General features: G+C 39.0%; 1 protein-coding gene across 2 annotated transcripts in view; it reads right to left on the bottom strand.

The window, feature by feature from the left end:
- ppp3ca (protein phosphatase 3, catalytic subunit, alpha isozyme) overlaps positions 1–26486 on the bottom strand; it is a 65322-nt gene that overhangs the window by 30081 nt on the left and 8755 nt on the right. For both annotated transcript variants that reach the window (XM_066645508.1, XM_066645509.1), the window contains exon 2: positions 11665–11865. In XM_066645508.1, coding sequence (XP_066501605.1) covers positions 11665–11865 — 201 coding nt within the window. The remainder of the gene's footprint in view (positions 1–11664; positions 11866–26486) is intronic.

The raw sequence follows: 26486 nt of genomic DNA, 5'->3' as shown, positions 1-26486 counted from the left end.
AGATGAACTTTCCCTTATCAGGATACACTCGCTCATCCACCTGCAATTTTTCATAATCCCTCCTGCTTATTGCATGCTAACATCTCCACATCCATCGCTCTACCGCTTTAAAAAAAACTGAAATGCCAGAAGCCTCTATGTGAGCTACACAAATCCTCGCACCTAAATTAGTTTCATGTTTTTTACTGAATAATTCATGAGCCCTATTTGGATGGAATCAATGTTACCTGAGGAGGAGAGGTAACAACTATTTTTAGAATATTTCAGTGATATTACTTCTATCTGAATGTGCCATGCCAGTCATTTTTATAGACTACTGTTAATAAGAATTAATATTAACAACAATAATACAATAAGGATTATTAACATTCTAAAAATAATTATAGTCATACATATTACTCTTATCATTATTATTGCTGTTCACTGCGAAAAGAATCAAATTAATTTTAATTCAATATAGTGAAGAGAGTAATTATTTCAATGATTTAAATTATAGTATGAAAATATTAAATTTTCTTTGCATAATTACCCACAACTCTCTGATTCTTTTTTAATAGCCACAGAAGGGATTATTCTCCCCATTCAAAATAATAATAATAATAAAAATAATAATAATAATTAAAGCAGCTGTATTTAGTTAGTAATTGGGAGATACTTTAGTGTGGTGATGTTTGTAACACTGCTCTAAAATGTGCCAAACTGAAGTGAGGAAAATCTTATGTTGCATTTATACATTAAAGCCAAAATTGGTCCAAATTTATGTTGCACCAACAGATATTAAATGTCAGATCCTGTGTTGCATGACTCCACCCAAATTGTAGCAGGCGCATTTTTACACCCTAAATATCCAAATGGCAATAAATGCACCTACCCCCTACAACAGTCTTAAAACATGGGGTTAGTTGGCTTTATTATCCCCAAATCAGGGGGAAAACATGGTTAAATATGTTTACAGCATGCGCTAATGATGAAACACAATTTGTCACAAAGCAACAAATACAGTATTTTTTCAGTAGGTTCTTTAGGTATTACTCAGGCATTTTTTGCATCAAGAAATGTACAGTGGCAGACCTCAAAAGGAGGTCTAACATGGAACAGCAGGTTTAACAAAGAACGGCCCATTTCCTTCGTTCGACTCATGCACACTGGCAGTGTTTTGTTAGCGGCTGGAGCGGCTGTGTGAAGTGTGTGTGTGGTGCTCAACGAGGGTGCTGCTGTTCCTCTGGGTTTCTTTCTACCAACTCCCTCCCAGCACAGCATTTTCTGAAGTCAAACTTCAAACCCCCTCCAGCTTGGCACAGCGCTGTCGCTGGAACTGCCAGCCATGTTTCTTAAGGCTTGGTAGAGATATGGAGAGGTTTATATAATCCCCCTCCCCCTACCACTCACCCCCCAAACTCCACGCCCAAAAATGCCAAGTCACATCGTGTGTTGGGAGCTGCATAATGCATGGTGAAATCCAATGTACATAAATACATGTGGGAAAAGCAGTAAATGGTGTCTGCTGTAAGGAGGATGCGGTGGGAAGTGAAGAAACAGCACTCTGCTGCACTCGGCTACTGTAAGCCTTTGATGTGAATAATCTGTCTTGCTGCTTGCATTATAATAAAAGTGAATGTAGGTGGTACATAACCACGTTTTAGATCCCATTCTGTTCCTCCTAACAATGAGATTCTTACATACGGTGGGCCACATGTAAGTAACCTGACATGCTCTCACACAAGCTGCACAATTATCACAAACTTGGGTTTTCCAATACTCACAATGCACTGCCAGATGTCAGGGAGTTCTTTAACAAAGATCAGCATATTTTTACAAAGCATTCTTCCAATACATGTGGAACAGTGTGTGAACTGTTAAGAAAACAGTACGGATGAATAAATTCTGTTTAATTACACAGCATCTTAGTCCTAACGAATTTTACTATTCAAACAATTACATGGTCTTTCCAGATTAGATGCCAGCAACAAATTCCAAGAATACTTTAAAAGGAATGTTAACCAATGATTACATCACCTACCCTTTCATCAACACTCAGTGATCGTTTGGCATCCAGAGACATCACTTGTGCAGTTCTGAAAGCTGAATTTTGCTACTCTTCATCTGTTACACAACCCTTCAGCTGTGCACCTGTACTGAGTCGTCCTTTGTGCACTTTGATCTTAACATTCAACAATTTCCCCAGATTCCTGAATTCCGATCCGAATGTTTATTGCAGAGGATGAATACCTATTAAATCATTCATTATCCAGTTCAGGGTTGCAGGAAGCCAGTCCTTCACAGGGTGACTCACAAACACACACACAAATCTATGGACACTTTTGAGTCACCAATCCACCTAAGAACATGTTTTTGGGCAGTGGAAGGAAACCAGAGCATCTGGAGGAAACCCACGCGGACACAGGGAGAACACACCAACCTCCTCACAGACAGTCACCCGGAGCGGGACTTGAACCCACAACCTCCAGGTCCCTGGAGCTGTCTGAGTGAACCCTACACTCCTGAGCTTCACTCTCTTTAGTAGCCTTGAATTAAACATGCTTTAATTTCTTTCATTATAAAGTTGTTTGGTGTATCACGTAAACCTTTAATTAAATGTCCAGTGGAGGTGGGTAAAAGGTTTGAACAGTCCTATTCCCGTGAGCGTTACTTGATGCCACATGGTGAATGATGTCTTGACTTGGATAAATATTGATTGTTTTATATTGTGATGTTTAATGTACACCAAAGTACACTATCGGCTGTGATGTCTATTTTTGTGTAAACACAGGTCAAAGTGGACTGCATCCTTTTACACGTTAACCACTGCTAAAACGTTTCTTGGAAGAGTTTTGTACTTGAACAATCATTATTCCTGATCACAGTGTTGTGATGGGTTTTTGAAAAATCAATCTATATAATTCAAACATATTTAACTCCAAAATATTAAGGCTAATCATTAAACCTGCTTCATTATTGATTTCCCCCAATTCATTTAAAAAAATACTGCAAATAATGTATAGTAAATATATGTTGGATGATTTTAGCAATATAATCACTATACTGGTGTTCCTGCCCATATTGTGCAGCTTTAACAGGTTTCTGTAGAAGAAGTGACTCAGTGGTCACCCACTCTTCCACCCCCTTCAGGTTTAAACTCTATTTGCAGACCTTAATCTAACTAAACTCTGTCTTCAGATCAGGTGTGTGAGACGTGGGATGGAGCGAAGCTCTACACAGATCACAAACGTCCAGCAGGAGCGAAGTAGCTCCATCCATCACCTCTCCTCTCGTCTCTCAGCTCATTCTGCTACAAGTCATCTGTCTTTCCTCTGCCTCACTCTCTCTTCTGAATGGCATTACTGAGGTTCATTTTCCGATGACTTCATTCTTACAGTTTCTCACCCCCGCAGAAGCCCCTCCTTCCCCTCCCAGTCCCTCAGCCTCACTGGAGTTTAATCTCCTTCATCTCTACTCTCCTCTCCTCTCCACTCCACTCCTCCAACATCCCCTTCTCCTTCCTCCATTATGAGGCCGATTTTTCAAAAAAAAAAAACTTTTTTCTTTTTTTCTTTAAGGAGAGGAGAAAAACACAGGCTTTCCACTGTTTTCTGCCTAATTATCAGGAATCCTCCCGGCGTATGGAGGAGAATTTTTAGCTCCCACAGCTACAAAATGCCTACAGTGTATAAAGCTTTGGGTTGGAGTGGGGGGGAAAATCGAAAGTGTCAACATGGAAATAGGAGGCTTTTTGGTGATGGCAGCATTATGGAGACATTATATGACTTTTCCAGCACCACTGAACTTAATGAGAGGGAAAAGGGGATGAGGAAGGGCTTGATGGTATGGGGGGCACAATAGAGGGAAAAGAAGGGGACAAATTGACCGAGAAATAATGAGAGAGTAGACAGACAGAAAAGAGAAGTGAGATAAGAAAATAGGAGTGAGAAAGAGTGTGTGAGAATGAGAATAAGAGAGAGAACGCTAGAGGGACAGAAAGAGAGAAGAGGAGAGAGAAGGAGTGGGAGATACAGAGATGTAGAGTGAAAACTTGAAATGACAAAGAAAAATGACAGAGAGAGAAAAGGAAAGACAAAGGGGCAGTGAGAGAAATCAAGACAGTGAGAAAGCGACAGAATGAGAGGGAGAGGGAGCAGTCGAAGAGGAAAGAGAGAATGTGAGAAACATACAGAAAGAAAAGACAGTGAAAGAATGAGAGAAAAATTGAGAAATTGATAAAGAGAGAGAGAGAGATGAAAGAAAGATGTGAAGAAGAAATAAGAAGAAAGAGAGAGGGAGTAAAGGAATGAGATGCTGAGATACTCTCAGAGAGAGAGAGAGAGAGAGAGAGAGAGAGAGAGAGAGAGAGAGAGACAGAGACAGACCCAGAGAGAGACAGAGAGACCCATCAGCTTCAGCATGAATGGATGATCAAGGCCAGAAACGGAGAAGTTTGTGTGTGTGCGTGTGTGTGTGTGTGTGTGTGTGTGTGTATGCCCCCATGTGTGTTCACTTATGCAGATTTGTGCATGTGTGCATCGTCTTGATTAACAATAGTGTTGCACTGGGGCTATACAGCTGGGTGAAGGTAGTGACAAACGCAGGCAGAGATGACTTTGTTTTCCATTATAGTGGATCACAAAGGCAGTGGACCTATTCACAATGACACTTCCTCACATGCACACTGCCTCCTGCATATTTCATATCCTCCTGACATCAGTAATACACAATAGTGCAGCAGAAAACTTCAGCTGTCCTAATTTTGGCCATTCTGAGCAAATAATTAGGGGAATAGTTCTTCATAAAATCACATGCACAGCCTTTCAGAACACAGAGAGAACACACATGACATCTACACGCTATGTCTTATTTATTATATTCAGCTACTTCACTTGCACGGCTTGTTCACTCTCCATATTAAAGCATTATCCAATGAAGGAGATGCTTTGGAGCTGCTGCACATGAGACTATGATCGTCATGCTTAAGGCCATGCATTGGCTAGAAGAGTGTAAGATAAGACCTCCAAGCATTTGGGTTACAGAGCTGTGGGAAACCATCCAATAATTTAATATAATAATAATAATAATAATAATAATAATAATAATAATAATAATAATAAAGATATGTTGGACTGGGAGAGAGTGAGTAGTCTAGAACTATTCATCCAGCCAACATCAGTTGGCCTCACTGATGCTCTTGTAGCTGAATGCAAACAAATCAACAAAAAAGCAGCAAAGAAGCCATAATCTGTGAAGTAACACATTTGAAGAAACCTTGCAAGAGCATGTGCCTAAAAAGCTTTGGACGTAGATGGTTATCAGAATTAGGAGAAATACCTGTCAGGTCCAGCACACCCAAACAAAAATAAATAAACAAACAAATAAATAAGAGATTCTGAAGAGAGACAGGCCTGATTCTGAATTGCCAGGGATGATGTAACTATATATATATATATATATATATATATATATATATATATATATATATGCAGTAGACATTTTCTAGCACTGACCCCAAACATAACCCTAAATGTATTCCTCTGGGTTTCTCACAAATACAGACTCTGAAAAGCTCTGAAAGTGTGCAAAAACAGACGCTATGCTTACACATGAGAAAATAACCACACAAGCACAAATCTACATGTGTATGTTGATGGATGGCACACGTGTGCACACCCACACAGATATAAATCACCCCAGTAAAGCCCTGCAAGCTCTAAATGATGGAAATACCAGCCGTCTCTTGTGATGTTCATGTGTGTGCAACAGCGAATGGGGGTTTTGCTCTCACACGCCACCCACTTCAGGCACAAAGGGTGAAGGAAGAGAGAGAGAGAGAGAGAGAGAGAGAGAGAGAGAGAGAGAGACAGACAGACAGACAGACAGAGAGAGGACAGTGAAATGCTGGGCTGTGAGGAGAAGATGACTCAGAAGTGTAGGTGTGTTCTGCACCATCAGATCTCCTTTCCCTCTCTTTCTTCTCCTTCTTCTCTTTCTCTCTCTCTGTTCCTCTGATTTACTCATGGATTGAAGCAGCCACAGTAGAAAAAAGACAAGCAAAGACAGCAAGCAGAGAAGTCTGAAGGGCCTGTAGAAGTGCACTATTCCACTCAGATTGGGGCTAAAGTGGATGGTGCTGCAGAATTATCTGTAGGTTACAGCTCATATCCCATTGTTTAAGACCTAGGTACATGCTGCTTCATTGCTCGAGTGAGGTGAGGTGTCGATTGCTTGATTAGCACAGTGATGAATGTGTGATTATTTTAATACCAGAAACCCTGTTCACATGGATCACCTGTGCGTATCTCCCATCTGCAACACAATACTGTGTTAGTCATGTCTCCAAACACCTCCAACAACCATATCCTATTTATGCTGCAGTGCGTGGCTTAGAACTAATTACAGTCTTTGTTTCTGAACCATTCCAAAGCAAAGTTTTGCTTGCAATAATCAAATTCACACCATTTTCTCTTTATTCAAAGCCCAGTTTATCAGCCAAAACATGGTGCAAATATAATATAGCTAAGAAGTAATGGAATCTTATATGTTCCTTACAGTTTAGCGTCAACTCGTATATCTGAACCAATACACATCTGCATCAACGCATGCTGTGGCTTTAATAAAGCAAACATTATTTCACTTTTTGTTTTGTGGCACTGTGTGATACTGTTAGGGGTGCGCAATATGGCACTAAAATAATATCACAATATTTCAGGGTATTTTGGCAATAAAGATATTATTGGCAATATGACAAAACACTGAACAAATGCATATATTAGTTTAAAAAACACACTTTTATAACCAGATAAATGTTATATTTATATTAATCATATTCAATTAAGTTTAATTTTAGTACAAATGTTGCTTATTATGTAAACAACTGTAACTTACACACACTCTGACACTATAAAATAAACAATGGAGAATATAAATGTAGCATCTACACCACAACTAAAATTAAGAAAATTAATGTGTGCATATAAACAACAATGCAGAATTATACAAATATACCCTTAAAGCTTCACAGTAAAAAACAAGACAATTACAGAACAGTTGCTATGTTAAGTCAATGTGGTCGGTCTGATGGGGTTAGAGCTCACATTGTCTGTTGAACTCTTCTTAAGGTATTTTTGATTTTCCTCGTGCTCAACCGATTTGCTGTTGCTTTTTGTTGTTACAGGCTTCTTTCATATCTTACAATTACAGTGGTTTGTTGTACATCTGATATTTTGTAACCAAACCACCTCCACACAACTGAAGTCATTCCCATTTTGGGGCAAATTCTTCAACTTAGGCTGTGCCTAAATGACTCAAGTAATGAATGTATCCCATATTACGGGACGTCATTATGAAAACAATATTATCACAATACTGATTTTAGCGATATAATATGGAACAGCCCTAGACACTGTTTTCATCAAAGACTAAATATCAGCAAAATCAGCATTTGTTGTGTTTTGGACACTGGTAAACTAGGCATAGCATGGCCAGGCTGTGTCATCAGTTAAATGAGAACTAAACCAGCATTTACTAGTACAAACCAACACAGTCTAACATGGAACTATGCTGCTCTATGCTGCTTTTCTTCATATGTAAAACTTACCAAAGTGTGTTAGCAAACTGTTAGCTTGCAGCAAACTGTATGCCATACAATGTCATAAACCACATACGCAAGTCTATGTAGGGCTGAACAATTAATTGAAAATTATTAAGAACTTCTAATTGATGTAACCTTGTTTATATTCTTTTAGTTCTTTTCATCAATTATGTTAAATTATTGTAATATGTCCCACATCATGTGTTTATGTACTGCCCCCTTAAAACCATACTACAGACCATGAAGTCATGGGATTCTGCCCCCTCCAATCTGCCACATGGAAGCAACATGAGATAGACTGAGCAACCTATAACAAAGAAACATGCTGTGTCTGTTGTTTGGACGTGTTTTGACTTTAGTGAAGATGAAACTGAACATAAAGACATCAAGTGTAAACACTGAATATGAACAGTTTCAGAGACCGTACTTAATCCCGTACGTTTTAACACTTGAAGCACAATCACATCACCAAATATGAGAAGTGCATGGCTCAAAAAAGAGACTGACAAGCTCCTAGCAACAATCGAAAAAATATCCCTGAACTATGAGGTGGGGGGGGGGTGGATTCATTAATCATAATCGAGGCAAAATATTTAATTAAATGTGATACTGATTTGAGGTCATATTGCTCAGCACTAGGTCTTTGAGATATTACTTATTTTACAAATTACACATTTTTTGAAACATACTGCAGTGCTTATTGTTAAGTTGCCATTGCTTGTTAACTACATTAATCTTGCAGTTCCAGAGCAAAACTAGCTTTAAAAGAGAAGAAAACCTCTGACAAAAAACTTGCCTTTGCAGTTTACTGTAAAAAGTGATATCTTTAAATTGTGCAAATTTGGTTTTTGGCTGAGACATCACTTCAAGAGCCGGAGCTCTGTGTGTGTGTGTGTGCGTTTGTTTGTGAGAGTGTGCAGAGATGAGACAGATTTCTGAGTGCAGAAATCACTCACAGTCAGATCCTGTGACATCCTCCTGAAAGTGAGAGTGGATATCATTTACGCCACGCTATGCCGTTCACTAGCTACGAACAGAGAAACTGAGAACGGGGACGAGTACACTGACATTTCACCTGCAGAGTTCTTCACAAAAAAAAATCCAATGCTAGAAAAGCAGCTCATTAAACATCTTTCCTTCAGTGTTTAAAACTTAAAGATGCCTCTATTGTCCCACTCAGTGTTGATGGCTTTAAACAGTTAAAGAGCATCCAAGCTCATTTGTGCATAAGTACTGTGCACTGTATTATTAAAAACATAATGTGTGATCATTGCTCTTTTTAAAACAACTTTTCAACAGTGAGGAGCACGTCTTTCTGTAATACCCTATTCAATATTTTTTGTTAAACAAGTGAGAGTGTAATGGCCATTTTGAGCTTGGCCCATATTTTTTGCATTGGAGTGTATGTCAAATTCATCCCCACCTCCAACCCCCTACCCAACCTCATCTCAGCAATTCTAATATGATTCTAATATGCGAAACAGAGAGGAAACTAATATGCTTGAGAATCTCCCAGAATCCAGCGATGAGAGCCTTCAAAGTGACAGCTACCTTCAAACTGCACGCCAGGCCTCTCCTGAAGCTCATTCGCTTTGTTGCCTTTTGTTTTCATCTTCCTCCTCTCACTCTCGTTATTCAGTCAGGTGCTTTGGAGTTTATTTTTGCATTTCAGGTCAGGACTGGGCACACTTTCTGTCAGCCTCACTTCCCTCTGCCTCACTGTTCTGTTTGTGTCAAAGCCAGTTTTGGCATGAATACAGTTAAAGTTACAAACTGTACAGTAATGTTCATTTAAAACCAGTTCCTTAGAAAGGAACCACTCATGAAAAAAGTCATTCTTTGGCAGAGGATATGTATACACAAATATTTATTGCCAGCACATACACCATCCGTAAACATGCAGACACGTATAGAGCCCTTGTAATATATAGGCCAGTGGTACTCAGAATCTCAGGCCTGGAAACCCAGTGCACCTCACATGTGCTCTCTCTGTTCTAAAATACTTATACTTACAGGATTCAATGATTCATATTCAAACAATGCTTTAAGTAACTCATAAAACAATTTACTTAATGTAAAAATACGCTATTCAAGAGCCACTTACCAACTCAAAATCATTCACAAGAGGGGTGATGGGACCCAGATGTTTGCAGTGGTTAATGTCCATAAAAACTATGTTTACAGTACATAGTTACAATTCTTGTGTGATTCCTGGTATATCATTTTATAATTAATGAATTTTAGTGCAGAATAGTATTTAAAATACTCATATACACATTCATCAGGTTTATACCTATTTAATCATTAGCGATGGTAAACACAGTATATAGAGAGGGATTAGAAGAAGGCCTCATATGCACTCAGACAGAAATAGTACAGGACTCTGACAAATTCATGCACATCTGCAAAGGAACACTTCCACAAATACAAACACACACCTATAGAGGCCCTTACAATATGTAAGCCAGTGGCACTCTGAGTCAGGCCTGGGAACACAGTGCACGAGACATGTGATCATTCTGCTCTGCTATACGTAAAGGGGAACTACATTCGTGAAAGCCTGGGTCTAGCTAATTCACAAACAACTTCAAATGCTCTATTTGTATCAGACAAAATTAAGTGAGAAATAAAATGATTGTGATAAACACTAAAACAAAGGGCATGTGATATGAATAGAAGGCAATAAAAGTACATAAACAATGGCTGATGCAACAAAATGCAAGTGATAGGTTCAAATTTCACTGTACATGATCTTTTATGTATCATTTTCACTCTGAATGTGGTCGTGGTAGAGATATTCATTATAAAGTCATCCTTATTACAATACGTGTCTTATAATAACTCTCTTTTCATTCTTTGAGCTTATTTCCATGTTGAACACTCTTTATCTTCGAAAAAACTTCATGAAAAACTGAAAATTTACTTACAGGTGGAAACTTATCTGGGGAAGGGAAACCAGTAGCTTGTACCAATAAGTGCTCCAACAACCATGGTATACATGATTTCATCTGTGTGAACATGCACATTATGGCTGTCCTGCGTATCAAGACACGGTAGATAGTATGGGTGTCACAATACACATAGTGATATTCTTTTCTTTTCGATACAGGGGTTTTGAGACGATTCGAACTGTGAATTGAACACATTAAGATTTTATTTTTTAAAAACCATTCTGAGCCGTTAATTAGTTGCAGCCATCTGCAGAGCATCACATAGTTCTGAGGTGTGAAGCTCTGCTTTTAGATAGAACTTATATTAGCACCATGTCCCCCTTTTTTTATATATTTTTTAATTTTTAATGAATATTTTTGGTACCAGTCATCCTTTCCAAATATACTGGTGTGTTTGTATTGGCCTCTTTGTCCTCAACATCAAAAAATAAAAGGGAAATTAAAATAATGCTCTTTCTCTATGCTGTATTGAAAAAGTATCGTATCGTGGAGAAAAAACAGCCATATGTATTGTATTGTGAAATGTATGTATCGTTGCACCCTTACTAGGTAGAGGAACTTAATCAGACATTGCACAACACATTAATAAATCTGTAAAATATAAACAATAGAGGTAGTATGCCACAAGCAGTAAACTGAACAAACCTTGACCACCAGCCACCTTCCCTGTGATTTTCTGCTTTTATCTCACAATAAACAACAATAAAGTTTCCTCAGCTGGTGTCATTCTGTTTTTTACGTGTGTACACTGATATCAAAATCATACTGGCATTAGCAGCTGCTTAAAAACAGATCAAACAGACAATATTTGTTCACTTATTTATTGTCTGAAACCCTGTAATTAAAAATGTATGCAGATAAGTATATCTGTATATTAGTAAGTCTTCTCATGCAAAAGCAGTGTTTAATATTAATCATACTGCAGCCATCAGGATGCAACCCAACATCACCAAGAGCAACAAGCTGACTTCACCCCAATATCTTCAATCACCAACTTAAACTGAGGGACAGAAATTCTCAAATCCTGAAGCCTCTCAGGATTAACTTTGCAAACAAAGGCATCTTAAATACGTGCCTCTAAACGGACAACACCAAACCTCACCAAATCTCAGTACCACTCTGAAAAGGCTTGCTGACCTGTGACAGGTGCCTCAATGTCCAGCATGGTCTTCTCCTGACGTAAGATGGCCGCTCCTTCGTTGATGATGCGCAGTGCCACAGCTTCCTCCACTCTGCCTTCTTTGGTCAGGTGGGCTTTCAGCAGGTCCACTCGAGGCTTGCCCTCACAGTCAAACACCTCCTTCATGGTGAGGCGATGGCTCAGAGGGAAGGGCACAGCTGAGGAAAGAAAACAGAAAACATGTTCGAATCCATCAAATTAAAATACAAAAGAACATTTATATTGACGGTGGAAACAAACTAAGAGGAGAATCACAGGAGAGAGAATGTCCAGAGTAAGGCATTATACAATAAGATATTTGATTACATCTTAATTACTGATGTTAGAACCAAACCCTGTATCTCCAAAAATGCTAAACAGTTTTAGGTTTCAATGGAAGTTAAAGAAACATGTTTACTTCTGTTTGTTTATCTTTTGACAAAGTATGAATGGCAAGTAGTGTTGCTGAATCACCTCAAAGAAAAAAAAATGGTGATAAGATTTTGATTTGATGGGAACAATATTTTAATGTAAAGATGCTATAAAATCTACCTGAATATAATCACTGTCCAATGGAAAACATGTATTTCCAAAATACTTTACTGGAGAAGGAAAAAACCTTCTTAAGTTTCAATCTTAGTAAATGAAAAAGACTTTTGGAGCATTTCTATTGGTCCATTCATAATGAAATGTTCACACACTGTGAAGGACAGCTGCTTTGTTCAAATGACGTAGTAACCTAAAATTTGACAAAAATTGAGATACATGTTTTTCATTGGAGAATGACAATAGAGCACCTTTACTGGACTGTACAAAATATGATTTACAAAACAGATAATGATTATGAACAATACATTCAGAAAATAAATTTATTTTTGAAATATTGTACAAAATAAGTGTTTCTTTAGCCTTAAGTTGTTAACATAAATTAACTGCAAGTAAAATTTTACTCTGAAAACTAACAATCTCTATAGCATTAGCAAAAAAAAGATAAACACTATTTATTAAACAAGGCAGTTATCAAATACACCTTCTGTTCTTTCACATCAAGAGCACATTTAGCTAAAACCTTTTATAAAATTAAAAGGAAAATTCATCTTTACAGAATTATTTTAGAGAAACCACTTTATATGTATCAGTGTTTAGCAAAAGTGCATAACGCAATATTACAAGCTCATACTCCCCACATATGTAGCCTGTAGCAGTGGTGAAACAGGGGTAAGGGAATGGAATTCTGGGTAAAAAGCAGCCTGTTTCAAATTCAAGCCAATTATGTTCTTTTTTGAAAACTAAGTAACTGTGATGAAAGTGATTTGAGTGACAGGCAGGATTTGATCTACCATTCTGACAGTCTCTCTTCTGTCCCACAGTATTAAATTCAGTCATCATCATGAAACACAATGTGGCTGGAACTTGCTGATACTACTTCACCTGCAGGCAATCCTGCAGAACAAGGAGTCCTACCCTTTAAACTCCTGAAAATATCTATCAGATGACACAATATTCCACCTGCACTCTTCTGCTCTCTCAAGAAATGCCCATTCAGTAATGAGATAAAACCAATAACCCGGGATATGACTTACAGCAAAGCAATTTCTTTGCCAGGGAGAGGAACCAATAGCTCATGACACCCTCTTACCTCATGAGAGGCTAAAGAGCTACATGCTTAAATGCTCTGGGCCTAAGGGGCCAAAAAGATCCTAGTAGGTAAGCCACTAATGAGTCCACCTTTAGTGAAAGAAACTGTTATATGATGGATACAGGTGTAGGTGGAAAGCCAGTGGCACTGCATTAAGCCTTAACGGAATAATACAGATCTCTTCGGCTTCAACAAGCAACACAGGAAAGGCCACACAAATGACATTTCTATTTCGACTGACCTGCACTCATCGCTCTGTTACATAAAAATGAATGTCAAATAGCCAGTGGAATATTCTGGATAAGACAGTATTTAGAATTCTGGAAAACGATTAAGGACACAAACACACAAACACACACACATACAAAAGACAACAAAGCATACTCTATTGGCAATCGTCTGTCAGGGTCTGATAAAGCCTAACAAACATGGTAGAGCCTATAGCTGAACTCAACACATAGCTAAAAGCCTGCTTTGATAAGGATGGCTCAGAGCCAGCTTAAAATAAATCCTTAAAAACTGGACTACTTCAATTATTCATGCATCATTGATATAGTCACATATTCATTGACATAAATTAACAAGGCAAAAATTGCCTTTTAGCATGAAAACAATTACGTTGCTTCTCTAAACACAGTGAATGACACTCCAAAACCACATCTGCTTATGAACGCTTACAAATAGCTCACTACCACCACATGAATAATTGATAAACCAGTAGTAATCTATACAATGATACTTGGCTGAGCACAAACACAGTTCCTGATCTATCTGATACGCAGAACAAGGCAGAGAATGGTGCAAAAGACAGTTTCTATCCATGATGACTCACTCTCTAATGTGTGCCATGATGTTGTGGAGCTCCAACAAAACACTGGCATGGTGAATTATTTACGTGCATGTGTGCTGGTGGAGATTAGCTTCACTGTAAGGCAATAATTGCAGAGTGTGTTTACAAGATCAATGGCAACAGACAAAACATCTTGGAGATGGATGATGCAGTCACCATTTGTCTGAATGAGATTTCACAAAAGAAGAAAATGCTTTAGTCCAATTTTGGACTTTGTGAGGCAATAGGCTGCAAGCACGCACACGTAGTCAATTTGTTTCTTGTGACGTGGTCGCCATGCCTAGAGAGTCAATTCAAAAACATAATTTTTACATTACACTGAATTAAATTAATTAAATTTACCAAACATTAGATTCTATTTGAATAAAACCTAATTATGACACACAAAGGTTAGTTGGATTTGGCATGACAAAAACAATGTTTAAAAAAAATAATAAATAATTAAATAAATATTAAGAAAAATTGTCATTTCCATCAGCCATTCTACAATACTTTCCTAAAAATCTTACAGTAATTTCAGACAGTTGATATAATCATATTTATCATATGCATACCGATTAGCCTACTGTAAATCAGTAGTACATTCATTCATTCATTCATTCATTCATTATCTGTAACCGCTTATCCAATTCAGGGTCGCGGTGGGTCCAGAGCCTACCTCGAATCATTGGGCGCAAGGCGGGAACCAGTAGTACAGGAAAGGCTTATACTGAATGAATCAAGCACTTATACTGATGATGAATTAAGTCATCTATAATTTTATATTATTTTTTAATAATCAAGCAATAAAAATAAGCTTATCTGAACAACTACAGATTCAGCCAACACACCCATGTGGGTCCCATAAACGGAGAATTCATGTTCAACCAGTGTGGGCTTCATTTTGGTCTTCTGATTATGAGGCTTCCAGGGTACACTGTATAAAAAATAACTATCACTGCAGGAGAAAAACATGTTTGCAAGTATCTGAAACTAGTGTAAGGCAATTTAGATCATGTCTGTGAGATTATGACAAGATACATATATTATATATGTGGCAGAGTTTACAGCAGAAATCTTCACTTATACAGAGATTCCAAATTCTAAAAATATTGCATAATGCTAATTTCTGCTACCCGTTCTAGTTTTTCTAGTGTGATGATAACATTCTAACAATGTGGAGTTCTTCTTTTGGGACAGCTCTGTTGAAACATGGATATTTTAAGCATTTAAATTTACTGAAAGACTGAAAGTTATTGTACTCTATACTGCAGTTTATTCTTCAAAAAATCAGCAAAGCAAAGAAATATGTGTTGTCCTAGCATGTCACTAGCATGTTAGCCTGCTGTCTGGGTCACTGACATTGATCACTCTACTGAGGTGGGCAGGCTCTACAGAGTTTTAAAAACCAAACAAAACAAAACATGCACTCTGAATATACAACATTAAAATTTCAATTTAGTGTATGTGGCTTAACACAAAAGCCATTGGCATGCCATAATGTAACAAAGCTTAATTGGTGGTTGCAGAAGCCTTCTTCACAGCAGAACATGTTGAAGAAAGCACCTCAACACCAACACAGCACACACACACACACACACACACACACACACACACACACATACACACACACACACACACACACTGTGATATCCACTTTACACCTTAAAGCAGCACGATATCTTACTGTAATCCAAACAACACTGGGCTTACATGAGGGGTTTACAACTCAATAGTGAAAAAAGTGCAATGAGAAGCAATGAGAAGGAGAGTTAAGCAGTGGGGAGGCAGGAAGGGGATGTGGGAGTGGAGCCTCAACGTGATCACCACACAGCTAAATAATTCATGTTTGACTTGAGGGGGAAAAGAGAGAAATCTCATGTTCCTTGCTACTGACATAATGAGCCCAGGCCTTGCATGGGACTTTAACTGGGCTAAGGGGCACAGGCCATTCAACATGGCCACTGAGCGTGATTCTGTCTGGATGTATAAATAATATACATTTATTTATGCATGCTTCCTTTGAGCTTTCTGGACATTGATCCTGCACACATCTGCACAAAATATATACTATATATATACATATATATACTGTTTTTATAGTTTTGAACCTCTATTATTTATTATTTAGACTGAAACAGTTCTAAATGGGTAAAGCTATAACTCCTGTTGTACATAGTGTAATATACCTTATACGGTCAAAAGCTGACTGGACACTTGTTCATCCCAAATTGAAATTAATAATGGGTAGTATGTTGTTGTTTGATCTGTCTTATATCTGTCTATCTGTCTTGTGTACACTAAATTTAGGAAAATATCTGTGAGATTTGATGCATTCAGCTCCAAAAATATGATGCTCACAAAAGCTATGCCAAAGGTAATTAGTGGTGCTCCAGTCACTCCAGAGGACACAGTCCCACTGCTCCTCATCTGACTGCTGGGAGGTATATAGCTCTCTAGTTGATGCGTGGTATTGAGCATGGTAACCTTAAGTTCATGTCTGCTGAATGCCATTTCATGCTTTTCTGTAGAGATTATAAAGGCAACTCCAAAAATGTGACCATAAGAATGACATCTTAAAGTAGCTCACTTCAATTATTATAATGGGTGTAAATGTTGCAAAAACAACAACATAAAAAAGCCAGTGTTTCAGTTGCTTTTGCATATGAATGTTATGGCCTGGAGAGTGAATGGTACATTCTGAAAATGACAGCCTACAAACTCTTTAAAAAAAAAAGAAGAAGAAGAAGTAGCAACAATAGGTATTCCTTGACACATGAATGTAAATATGCCAAAAAGTATCCATATGAGGGATGACATAAAATAATGTTTTTGGTTTCCAAAAACAAGTACAATGCAATTGATTTTTTAAAAGACATTGAAATGTTACGTAGGGAACCAAAATAGTTCTATTCTTTGCCACCTTTACTTTTAAAGGAGCTTTTCAATAGACATATCTGTGTAAGATGAACACTGTGGGATAGACTTTAGCAGGGGAAATGAAGTCTCTTGTGATTCAGTGTTTACTTAAAGAGGACTTGGAGCAAATCTGTGAGACAAAGAGAGTGGTCCTTTTGATGCCTTTGTGACTCAGTATAAGGGTCCACCAACAGATATCTCATTGCAGGCACAAGGAGCGAGCGAGCACGAGAGAGAGAGAGAGAGAGAGAGAGAGAGAGAGAGAGAGAGAGAGAGAGAGAGAAAGAGTGAGTGAGAGTGAGAATGAGAGAGAGAGAGAGAGAGTGAGAGAGAGAAAGAGTGAGTGAGAGTGAGAGTGAGAATGAGAGAGAGAGAGTGAGTGAGAGTGAGCGTGAGAGAGAGTGAGTGAGTGAGCGAGTGAGAGAGAGAGAGAAAGAGAGAACTTTGAGCAGAAGCAGCAGTTTACCACACTATTTCATTCCACATCCAATGACACGAGCACATAATGTTCCTATCTATCTCTGTCCACTCCCCATACGCCAGAGGCAAGAAACGTGCTCACACACACATGCACACATACACACACAACAGAATACTGAGAAAGAAGAAGAGAATTTGAAGCAGTGTTTTTCTGTTGGTCTAGAGTAGTGGATAATACCCTCCACACAACTCCCAGCTCAGGGAGGAAGACTACATTGGTTGCGTCTGTTGTGAAATTTGAATATGGAACACATCAGCATTAGCACTGAATTAAGTTTTAAGCATCACTATATTATTATGATGCCAATACAATTACAGGAGTTCTCTTGTGTATATGTGCAGACATTTGTAGAAGTGCCACATTGCACCACCACTGACTGCTACACACTGCACTTAATACACTCTCTCTTTTGTGAATGCAATATGTGTTTGTGTGAAAGACAACAATGTACTAACCGAATACTGTGTGTGTGTGTGTGTGTGTGAGAGAGAGAGAGAGAGAGAGAGAGAGAGAGATAGTGCACATGGGTGAAAAAAATACAGAGTGGTGCTCTACACAACAAAACTTGTTGCATATACATACACCAATTAGCCATAATATTATGACCACATCCTTGTTTCTCAAGCTTCACTGACCATACAGGATTACTTTGTAGTTTTACAGTTACAGTCTGTAGTCCACCTATTTCTCTGCATACTTTGTTAATGCCCTTTCACAATGTTCTTCAATAGTCAGGACCCCCAACAGGAGCACAATACAGCAGATGCAATCTGGGTCATGGACCATTTTTATTCTGGTTATTCTGTTAATGTGTGTTGTGCTGGTACGAGTGGATCAGACACAGCACTGCTGCTGGAATATTAAACACTCACTGTCCACTCTGTTACACACACCTTCTTCATTAGTCCTCCCTTTCGATGTAAAGTCAGCGAAAGTAGCTCATCTGTTGGTGGACAGTTTGTGTTGGTCCATCGTCAGTGGACACAGGACTGTGTCGTCAGTTGGTGGACTATTCTCAAATCTAGCAGTGACACTGAGGGTTTTAAAAACTCCAGCAGCACTGCTGTGTCTGATGCACTTGTACCAGCACAACACACACTAACACACCACCATCATGTCAGTGTTGAGAATGAATCACTCCCCAAATCATACCTGCCCTCTGGTGGTCCTGTGGGGACCCTGACCATTGAAGAATAGGGAAAGGGGGTAAACAAAGTATGCAGCACAAGTGGAACAGTTGTATTTGAAATAGAACTACAAAGTACTCGCATATAATCAGTGGAGCTGAGGAAATTAACACATGGAAGTGGTCATAATGATATGGCTCATCGAGGTATATATATATATATATATATATATATATATATATATATATATATGCGCGCACACACACACACACACACACACACACGTATGTATATTGTAGTTATATATACAGAACCAGCTGTTCAGGGAATGCTTCTGAATGTTGCTTCCAGATGCTTCCTTATTATATGAAAAAAATCGTATTTACAGTTCATCTATTTCTACATTCCCTCTACACTTTTCATGTTTCATGACATGAAGAATCTTATTTTTCTTTCCCAAGTAAAGGCACATCAACTCTTACAATGCTTTCATTTTTCTTTCTGCTGTAAACAGGATTTCTCACTGCCCACTACCAGTGTCTATTTCATTTATACTTGTCTTGAATCTGGTCAGGATCTATCTCTGACAAAATGTGGCTTTAGTGACTGGATTGTAATCCAATCCAAGCCAAACGTCCTCATGGTGTTTACACCTGGCTTTTCATACAGTCCTGTGAAATCTGATCTGTGCTCCAATCACTGAAAATAAACATTAAACTGAGGTGTAAATAGGTTTATAACTAGATGCATACATTGTATACATTGTATATACAAACACACCAGTTGGATAAAATATGAATCTGATTATTTGAAGAAAGACAAAGGGGCATATATGATAAGAAAATATATGGGAGGAATCATAAGGGACAGTATAGATGTGTGTGTGTGTCTGATAGATAGAAAGAGAAAATGGGCAGGCTGCATTATAGAGAGCAGTCATGGCTGAGAGCGCCCTACACTGGGGCAACAGCAGCTTGGCTCCTTGCTGCTGCTGAGCTGTTGGACTGTGGTGCATGTTGCCGAGCAACAGCCACTGACTACTGGAGAGTGGCCAGTACTGACACAGTATACATTGTGATATGGGAGTAAATCTCCAGCGCGCAGGTTTGCTCGCATTCATGCTAACACAGCCCAAAAACCCTTAACACAACATCTACTGACAGCGCCAGTGTACGACAACAGCCCACGATTACGCTTGACCTGAAGCTGCCTGGAGTGTAATGCACAATGTCAACTACATTAAATGATACATAATATCTGAATACCTTGTCCAGCATCCTCCTTATACAGCTGTCAGCATCAAAGCTTCGATCAGCAGAGTCTAGTGTACAACACACTGTTGTGGTAAAAATGTACATGACTGGTGTCAGACCTTGGCATAGACATTGTGGGAGAGACAGCAGCTCAAGTAGTGAAAAATCAACCCTGAATATAATTTGATTTTGTGTCATTTTGTAGCAGCGTTTAGTGGGATGGTTACACCACAGCAGCTGGATGTTATGCTGTTTTCTTAAGACTTATATAAAGCAGCAAGGTCCACAATGACAGGTATGAACTGACATTTTTTTCAATAACAAAAAAGCATTCACATTTCTTACTACTGACGTTATCTGATCGAGAAATATTGCTGGTGCTTTATCATTTTAATTTCTGATGGATCTCCATAGGCAGCCAGTACTCCACCATAGAGGGCACCCCACGCTGATGGTGCTCTTGAAACCTAAGCTGACACACCAGCTCTGTTCCTGGGGTGACGCTGAGCTTACCTGACCCAAAGCGGCTCTTTAGACAACGGCATCAACCATTAAAAATATGATTTTTACACACACAGACCAAGAGAGAGTGTGTACAGTCTGCAGGTAAAGGAGCAGAGGCCCTCCTGGTGTAAATCAGGGCATGTGCATGATTGGTAAACCCCCACAACTAAATCAATTTGCTCTCCATCTTTTCTGTACTCTCCATTATGAGCGTTGCTAAAGTGCTCAGTGTAGTCCACAGAAGTGTATCAAAGCATCAGTTACATAGTTAGCTTGAACCACAAGTTACCTGCGTGGATGTGTGCACAAAGGCAACATAAATACTAAACTGTTTAAAGCATCCTTCCCCAATTTCACCTCAGTGTATCAGATGTATCAAGACCAGGCTCTTTCTCTGTCTTCATCATAAGAACAGGTGACTATTAACCCAAGTTAATCTTTTAAATTTACTGGCTTTAATACACATTGTACAATGGACAGAGACAAGAACAACGAGCCAAATAGGTGCTTTACAGCCAGCCCTGCAGATGTAAACAATATAATACTAGATTAATATAAGGGAACTAGAAAGTCTCAAAATTGTTTTAAAATGAAAATAACTGTAGACAATTGTGTTCACATACAACAAGGACAATACCATTATAAGACAGCAGCTGAGTGCATTAGCCATAGTTATCTTATGGAGGCCATATACATACACTGCATTATGACCCCTTCCTTGTTTCACTGTCCATTCTCTGTGTTCCATTGACCATACAGGAACACAGGAGAGCGTTGTACTTTAATAATTACAGAATATAGTTCATTAGTTGCTCTGTATGCTTTATTTTACCCCTTTCACCTTGTTTTGGGTGGTGGATCATTCTCAGAGATTCAGTAACACAGATTAAGTGGTTGGTGTGGGAGTTTATATTGAACTGGTACAAATGGATCAGACACAGCAGGCCCCTTAGTGTCACTGCTGGACTGAGAATAGTCCCCCAACCAAAGATATACAGCCAACAGCATCCATGGATTAATGACTAGAGGAAGACCAACACAAAATCTGCAACAACAGATGAGCTCTGGCTTTATATCAAATAGCTGGACCTACAAGGTAGGTGAGTAGACACAGTGTTTAAAAACTCCAGCAGCACTGCTGTGCCTGATCCACTCGTAACAGTACAACACACATTATCACCATGTTAATATCACCACAGCTCTGAGAATGATCCACCACCCAAATCACACCTGCTCTGTGGGGGTCCTCAACATTGAAAAACAATGGAAATAATGTATACAGAATAACCAATGGACTATAGTTTGTAATTATAAAACTACAAAGTGCTCCTGTATGGTTAGTGTAACTCAAAGGATGGATAATGTATATGTTATTGTTGACCAGTGTGTAGGTGCATGTGTGTGTATACATACACTCACACACACATACATACAGGCTATACTAGTTAATAGAACAGGCCTGAATTGCACCTACACAGATTCTTTTTCTATTCTATTTCTATATTCTATCAGATTCTATTTCTGTGCAACAGCAGTAAGATATTTCATCAGCTCCTGTCCATATTTCTTGGGCAAAAGTGCAATGCAGAGGGGTCCAATCGTCTCCACAGAAACTTCCTACCACCTAGCTCAGGTAATCTTTCATCAGGGCCACTGCTTGGATCTTTCATTTTCAAACCCTTCATCTCAGCGCTATCCTAGTGATAGAGCATGTTTGGAGAACAGAGAAAAGTGGACATAGTGACAGAACATTATAAATAACTGAGCAAACCGGGTTGCATAACCAACTCTTGTTTCTAACACATTAGCTCTGGCTGGATCTACTGTGCACGGCCTGATCCTGTGCAGCTGGCAATAAGAGGAAACAACACAATGTTAGTTTGAGATTAATGCATTCTGTTGCTCTAGCTATTGTTGCTGATTTTTGTTGTCATTTGCTTGCATTAGGAAAAAGGGGGCGGCACGTCTGACTGCCTCCAGGAGCTAAAGTCCACCCTGGACTGCTTCATATGGCTGCCTGGCCATATTCAAGTGGATTTTGGGGGAGTATGACCCAAAAAACAATGCATATAATCTCATACACACGCTTTGGTGTTGATGACTCTTGGAAAGAAAGGTTCAAATGAATAATGCTAATGTGGCTAACAGTCATGCTAATGTTACAGCTAAGCATAACATGAAGTTTACAGAAATCATTGTAAAATCTAAGGTATTATTATTATTATTATTACACATTTATATCCAGTTAATATTATAAGTAATTAACTTATTGTTTTAATGTTTCCCACAAACTTACAATTTCAAGAATGCAGGATCATGTGAGAGTCAGTGAAACAATGTTAATATGGCAAAAAAGAAAAAATTAATCTTGCTAATATTGCTATCTACCATAGCATAATGTTGAATTGATCTATGATATTATCCTCTCTCAAATCAAATCTCAGATTAAATTAATAATAAAACAGAGCACACTTAGATGTAGCATCCTTGGAGAGTTAGCTAATCCATGCTAATGTGTCCAAACATACCAGCTAAGCTATTGTTTCTGCCTAGTGTGATTTAATACTATCTGGCACTGGGTTTCTTAGATAGTAAATGTAAAACCATGAGTTTAGGTTCCTTAATAAGCGTATCGACATGTCAGTGACATGACCACCCTCAGCAACAAGTAACCTGTAATGGCTATGTCATGGCTCTCCAGTTTCATCTTAATGTGCCCTGGCTATCGATGTCTACATTATGAGGACAGGTTTCTTTGTTGTAACCAAAGAACATCTATCAGCATGACTACTACTGTGTAAAATTAAGGGGGTTTGGGTAATTAATTAATCAATTAGTAATTATTTGGTAGCTGTGACTGGTTTTACACAGGTTGCATGGAGTCAATAATTCAGTATCTTTTAAACATTTTGGCAGATTTATGATGTAAAATGCTAGCACAGAATGCCAAACAATGCTAGGATGGTTGTTAATATGTCAAAGAATGCTAGGGTTCCTTGTAAAAGTTACAAATAACACTGGGATCCTCCTTGATAACTCAGAAATTGTTCTAATTAACTGATATAAACATTATGTGTACGAATATGTCAACATGAACATGAAAAAGTGCACAGAATTCCTAAACCTATGTTATGCTATGTTAATGTTGTGAACAATTAAATCTAATGCTGCTCCTAGACTTAAAGTGATATTACTAGCAATACTGGCTTTCATATATTGTTGACCATTTAACCTGTAAGACATTCTGACAATGAACTAACTCCTCAGCTATGTAACTGCTATGAAATATATGTAATAAGGAGCATATGAATATGAAGTCACTGCCAGCAGACCCTTAGACTTGAAGGACATTAACATTGTTTAGTGGCAATATCACTTTAAGTGTGTAAGGACTGCATGCAAGAAGTGTGTCGGTGTGGCAGCTTGCAGGCTTTAGCTCAATCCATGCATGAAGAGCCAATATGCTGGAGATGAGAGCTGAGAGAGGCTGGAGCCTGCGTGGTTCGCCTGGCTCTGTTGGCTGGTGCAGCAAGCTAGAGGACAACCTCAGCCATCTATAGCATGGAGGTGTGTTTCTGTGATGCAGTGTGCAGAGGAATGGAGTCTGCTGGGCTGGGGAGCCCAAAGGCTTGCTGCCTAAAGGTTACACCTTCAAGCATAGCCTCAGTCAGTCTCTTAAAACTGTGGAAGCAAAAAATGCTTCAGATTCAACAGTGTACTACATACAGTGCATTAAGTGACTGCATAAGACTCTTATTCTGAATTTCCACATTAAATGTTAGGATCATGGTGGTGCAGCAGGTAGTGCCGCAGTCAAACAGCTCCAGAGGTTGTGGGTTCAAGCCCTGCTCCGGGTAACTGTCTGTGAGGAGTTTGGTGTGTTCTCCCTGTGTCCGTGTGGATTTCCTCCGGGTGCTCCAGTTTCCTCCCACGGTCCAAAAACACATGTTGGTAGGTTTGTGCCTCAAAAGTATCCATAGATGTGAATGTGTGAGCATGTGTGTGTCACCCTGTGAAGGATTGGGCCCCCTCCAGAGTGTGTTCCAGTCTTGCCCCCAGTGAATCTGGGTAGGCTCTGGACCCACCGTGACCCTGAACTGAATGTTAGGATCACACCACTTTGTTTTTCAAATCTACAAATATGAAATGGTTTAGAATTATGATTACTGACACAACAAAAGCATTCTTAAAAGCTGGGTTGCTAGTATGGTGTTGCCCAGAGGCTGAAGACATAGCTAAAAACTTATCTTTCAATAAACTGGAACAATTCAGCAAGACTTACAAGAAGATAAACATGCAGCTTATCCCAGTGGGAGGAACTGAACAGGACCGTCTACTAGAAGAGGGTTAAAAGCACAGAAAACAAATAATTAAGCACAGAACCCTATCAGATTCCCCCAGCAAGCACAACAACCAATCAGACAGCTTTAGTCCTACATTATTATTTCTCTAATGGAACTGTTTAGAATCAGAGTTTCTATTGTTAATGATATAAATAATATTAACAACACTTCTGCTAAATTTGAGATGAATGCTAACTCTGAAGCAGCCATTAGGTGAAAGTGAAGTGTTATTGTTCTCATATGAAAGAACAGTGCACAGTTCAGTAATTATTGTAATGTGGCAGCATATTTTGTGCCTTGAAACGATCATTAACCTACTGAGAAAAAAACACCAAATGTGTGGCATCACCGTGTTGATAGTGAAAGCTGAAACTTGTACCTGTTTTCAAAGGATGTGATTAAATGTGCATCAGTCCAGGCATGATATCTGCATGCATTTCTAACACCTCATCTCTGCTAGGTACAATGCATGTTGCGTTAATATGGGTTGTCACATTACACAAAATGTTTAATGTTCAGTCACATTCACATTTGTAAATACTATTACCTTGCTATGGTTGGCATGAAATAATTGTAAATGGGTTTTTACTGCCACTGGGTAAACCCTCACTGGCCAGTGCCTAAGGATTCAATACTGGCTTTGATGGAAAATGAAAATGTACTAGCTGCATATAGTCCTAATAACTGCGCGTGTGGAGTAGCCCAGAATTCCTGATAGTAATTGCATGGTAGAGTAAAAGCTTCACAGCCATTTGAAGTGGTGGTGTACAGTGATACACATAAATAAAATGCACTGTGTATGTGTGTGTGTGCAGGTAGTGTGAGGACTGAAGACTGAAGCACTTGAAGCATTCACCCACAGCACTGTCATGTGCGTGTGCAATGTGCAAATGTGTTCTCATGCATGCCTGCTGATTTCTCTCCCGTCACTCGCTCCCTCTGCTCTGTCTGCACCTCTTATTCTCCCCCCCACTTTCTCTATCACTCCTCCTCCTCTCTGTCTGTCTACAGCATCTCTCCTCGTCTTCATCTAGCCAGCCCCCTCCATCTTCTGGCTCCTTGTCCTTTTCTTCAGACCCCTGTTTTTTTTGATAATATTGTGTATGTCTGTTTTTTTGTTAGTTCTTTTTTAGTGTTTAACTCACACGTATTTCCTTGCTCCCAATCTTGCAGGGCGTTTATCTCGTCTGTCTGTCCGTCCCCCACTCTGCTCTCTCTCCCCTCCACCTCCACTCCATCTCATAGACCTCAGGGAAGTTTCATTATGTAAGGAAGCCGTGTGCAGTAAAACACTGCTGCAAACCAATGCTTAAATAATTCACCCACACTGCTAAATAAAGCCAGTGAACGCGTATCATGCATGCAGATTCCCCCAGCGCCCTGCTCGCCCCCTCCGCCTCTCTGATGGGTGTTACACCTTTCTCTCTCCTCTCCATTTACCTCCGATTCATTGCCAATTCTCCTGAGAGCTGACCCTGAGTGGACACAGTTCTCTTCTGGTCCACGGCCATTCAGACCGGTTAATTAAGGATCGGATTACTCCTAAGATGATTTAAGAACAGTGCCTGGACATACAGTTACGTGGAAGGTTAGTCAAAGCCTGGCCCATTAAATCCACCATTACAGAGTACATAACCATAAAAAAGCCACATGTGATCAATCAGAGCATGTATTATTGGACATTGTACAGCATTAAGAGAAGGTG

Source organism: Hoplias malabaricus, chromosome 15 (assembly GCF_029633855.1).
Source record: "Hoplias malabaricus isolate fHopMal1 chromosome 15, fHopMal1.hap1, whole genome shotgun sequence".
NCBI classification, from domain to species: Eukaryota; Metazoa; Chordata; class Actinopteri; order Characiformes; family Erythrinidae; genus Hoplias; species Hoplias malabaricus.
This window is presented reverse-complemented; position numbering and strand designations above follow the sequence as displayed.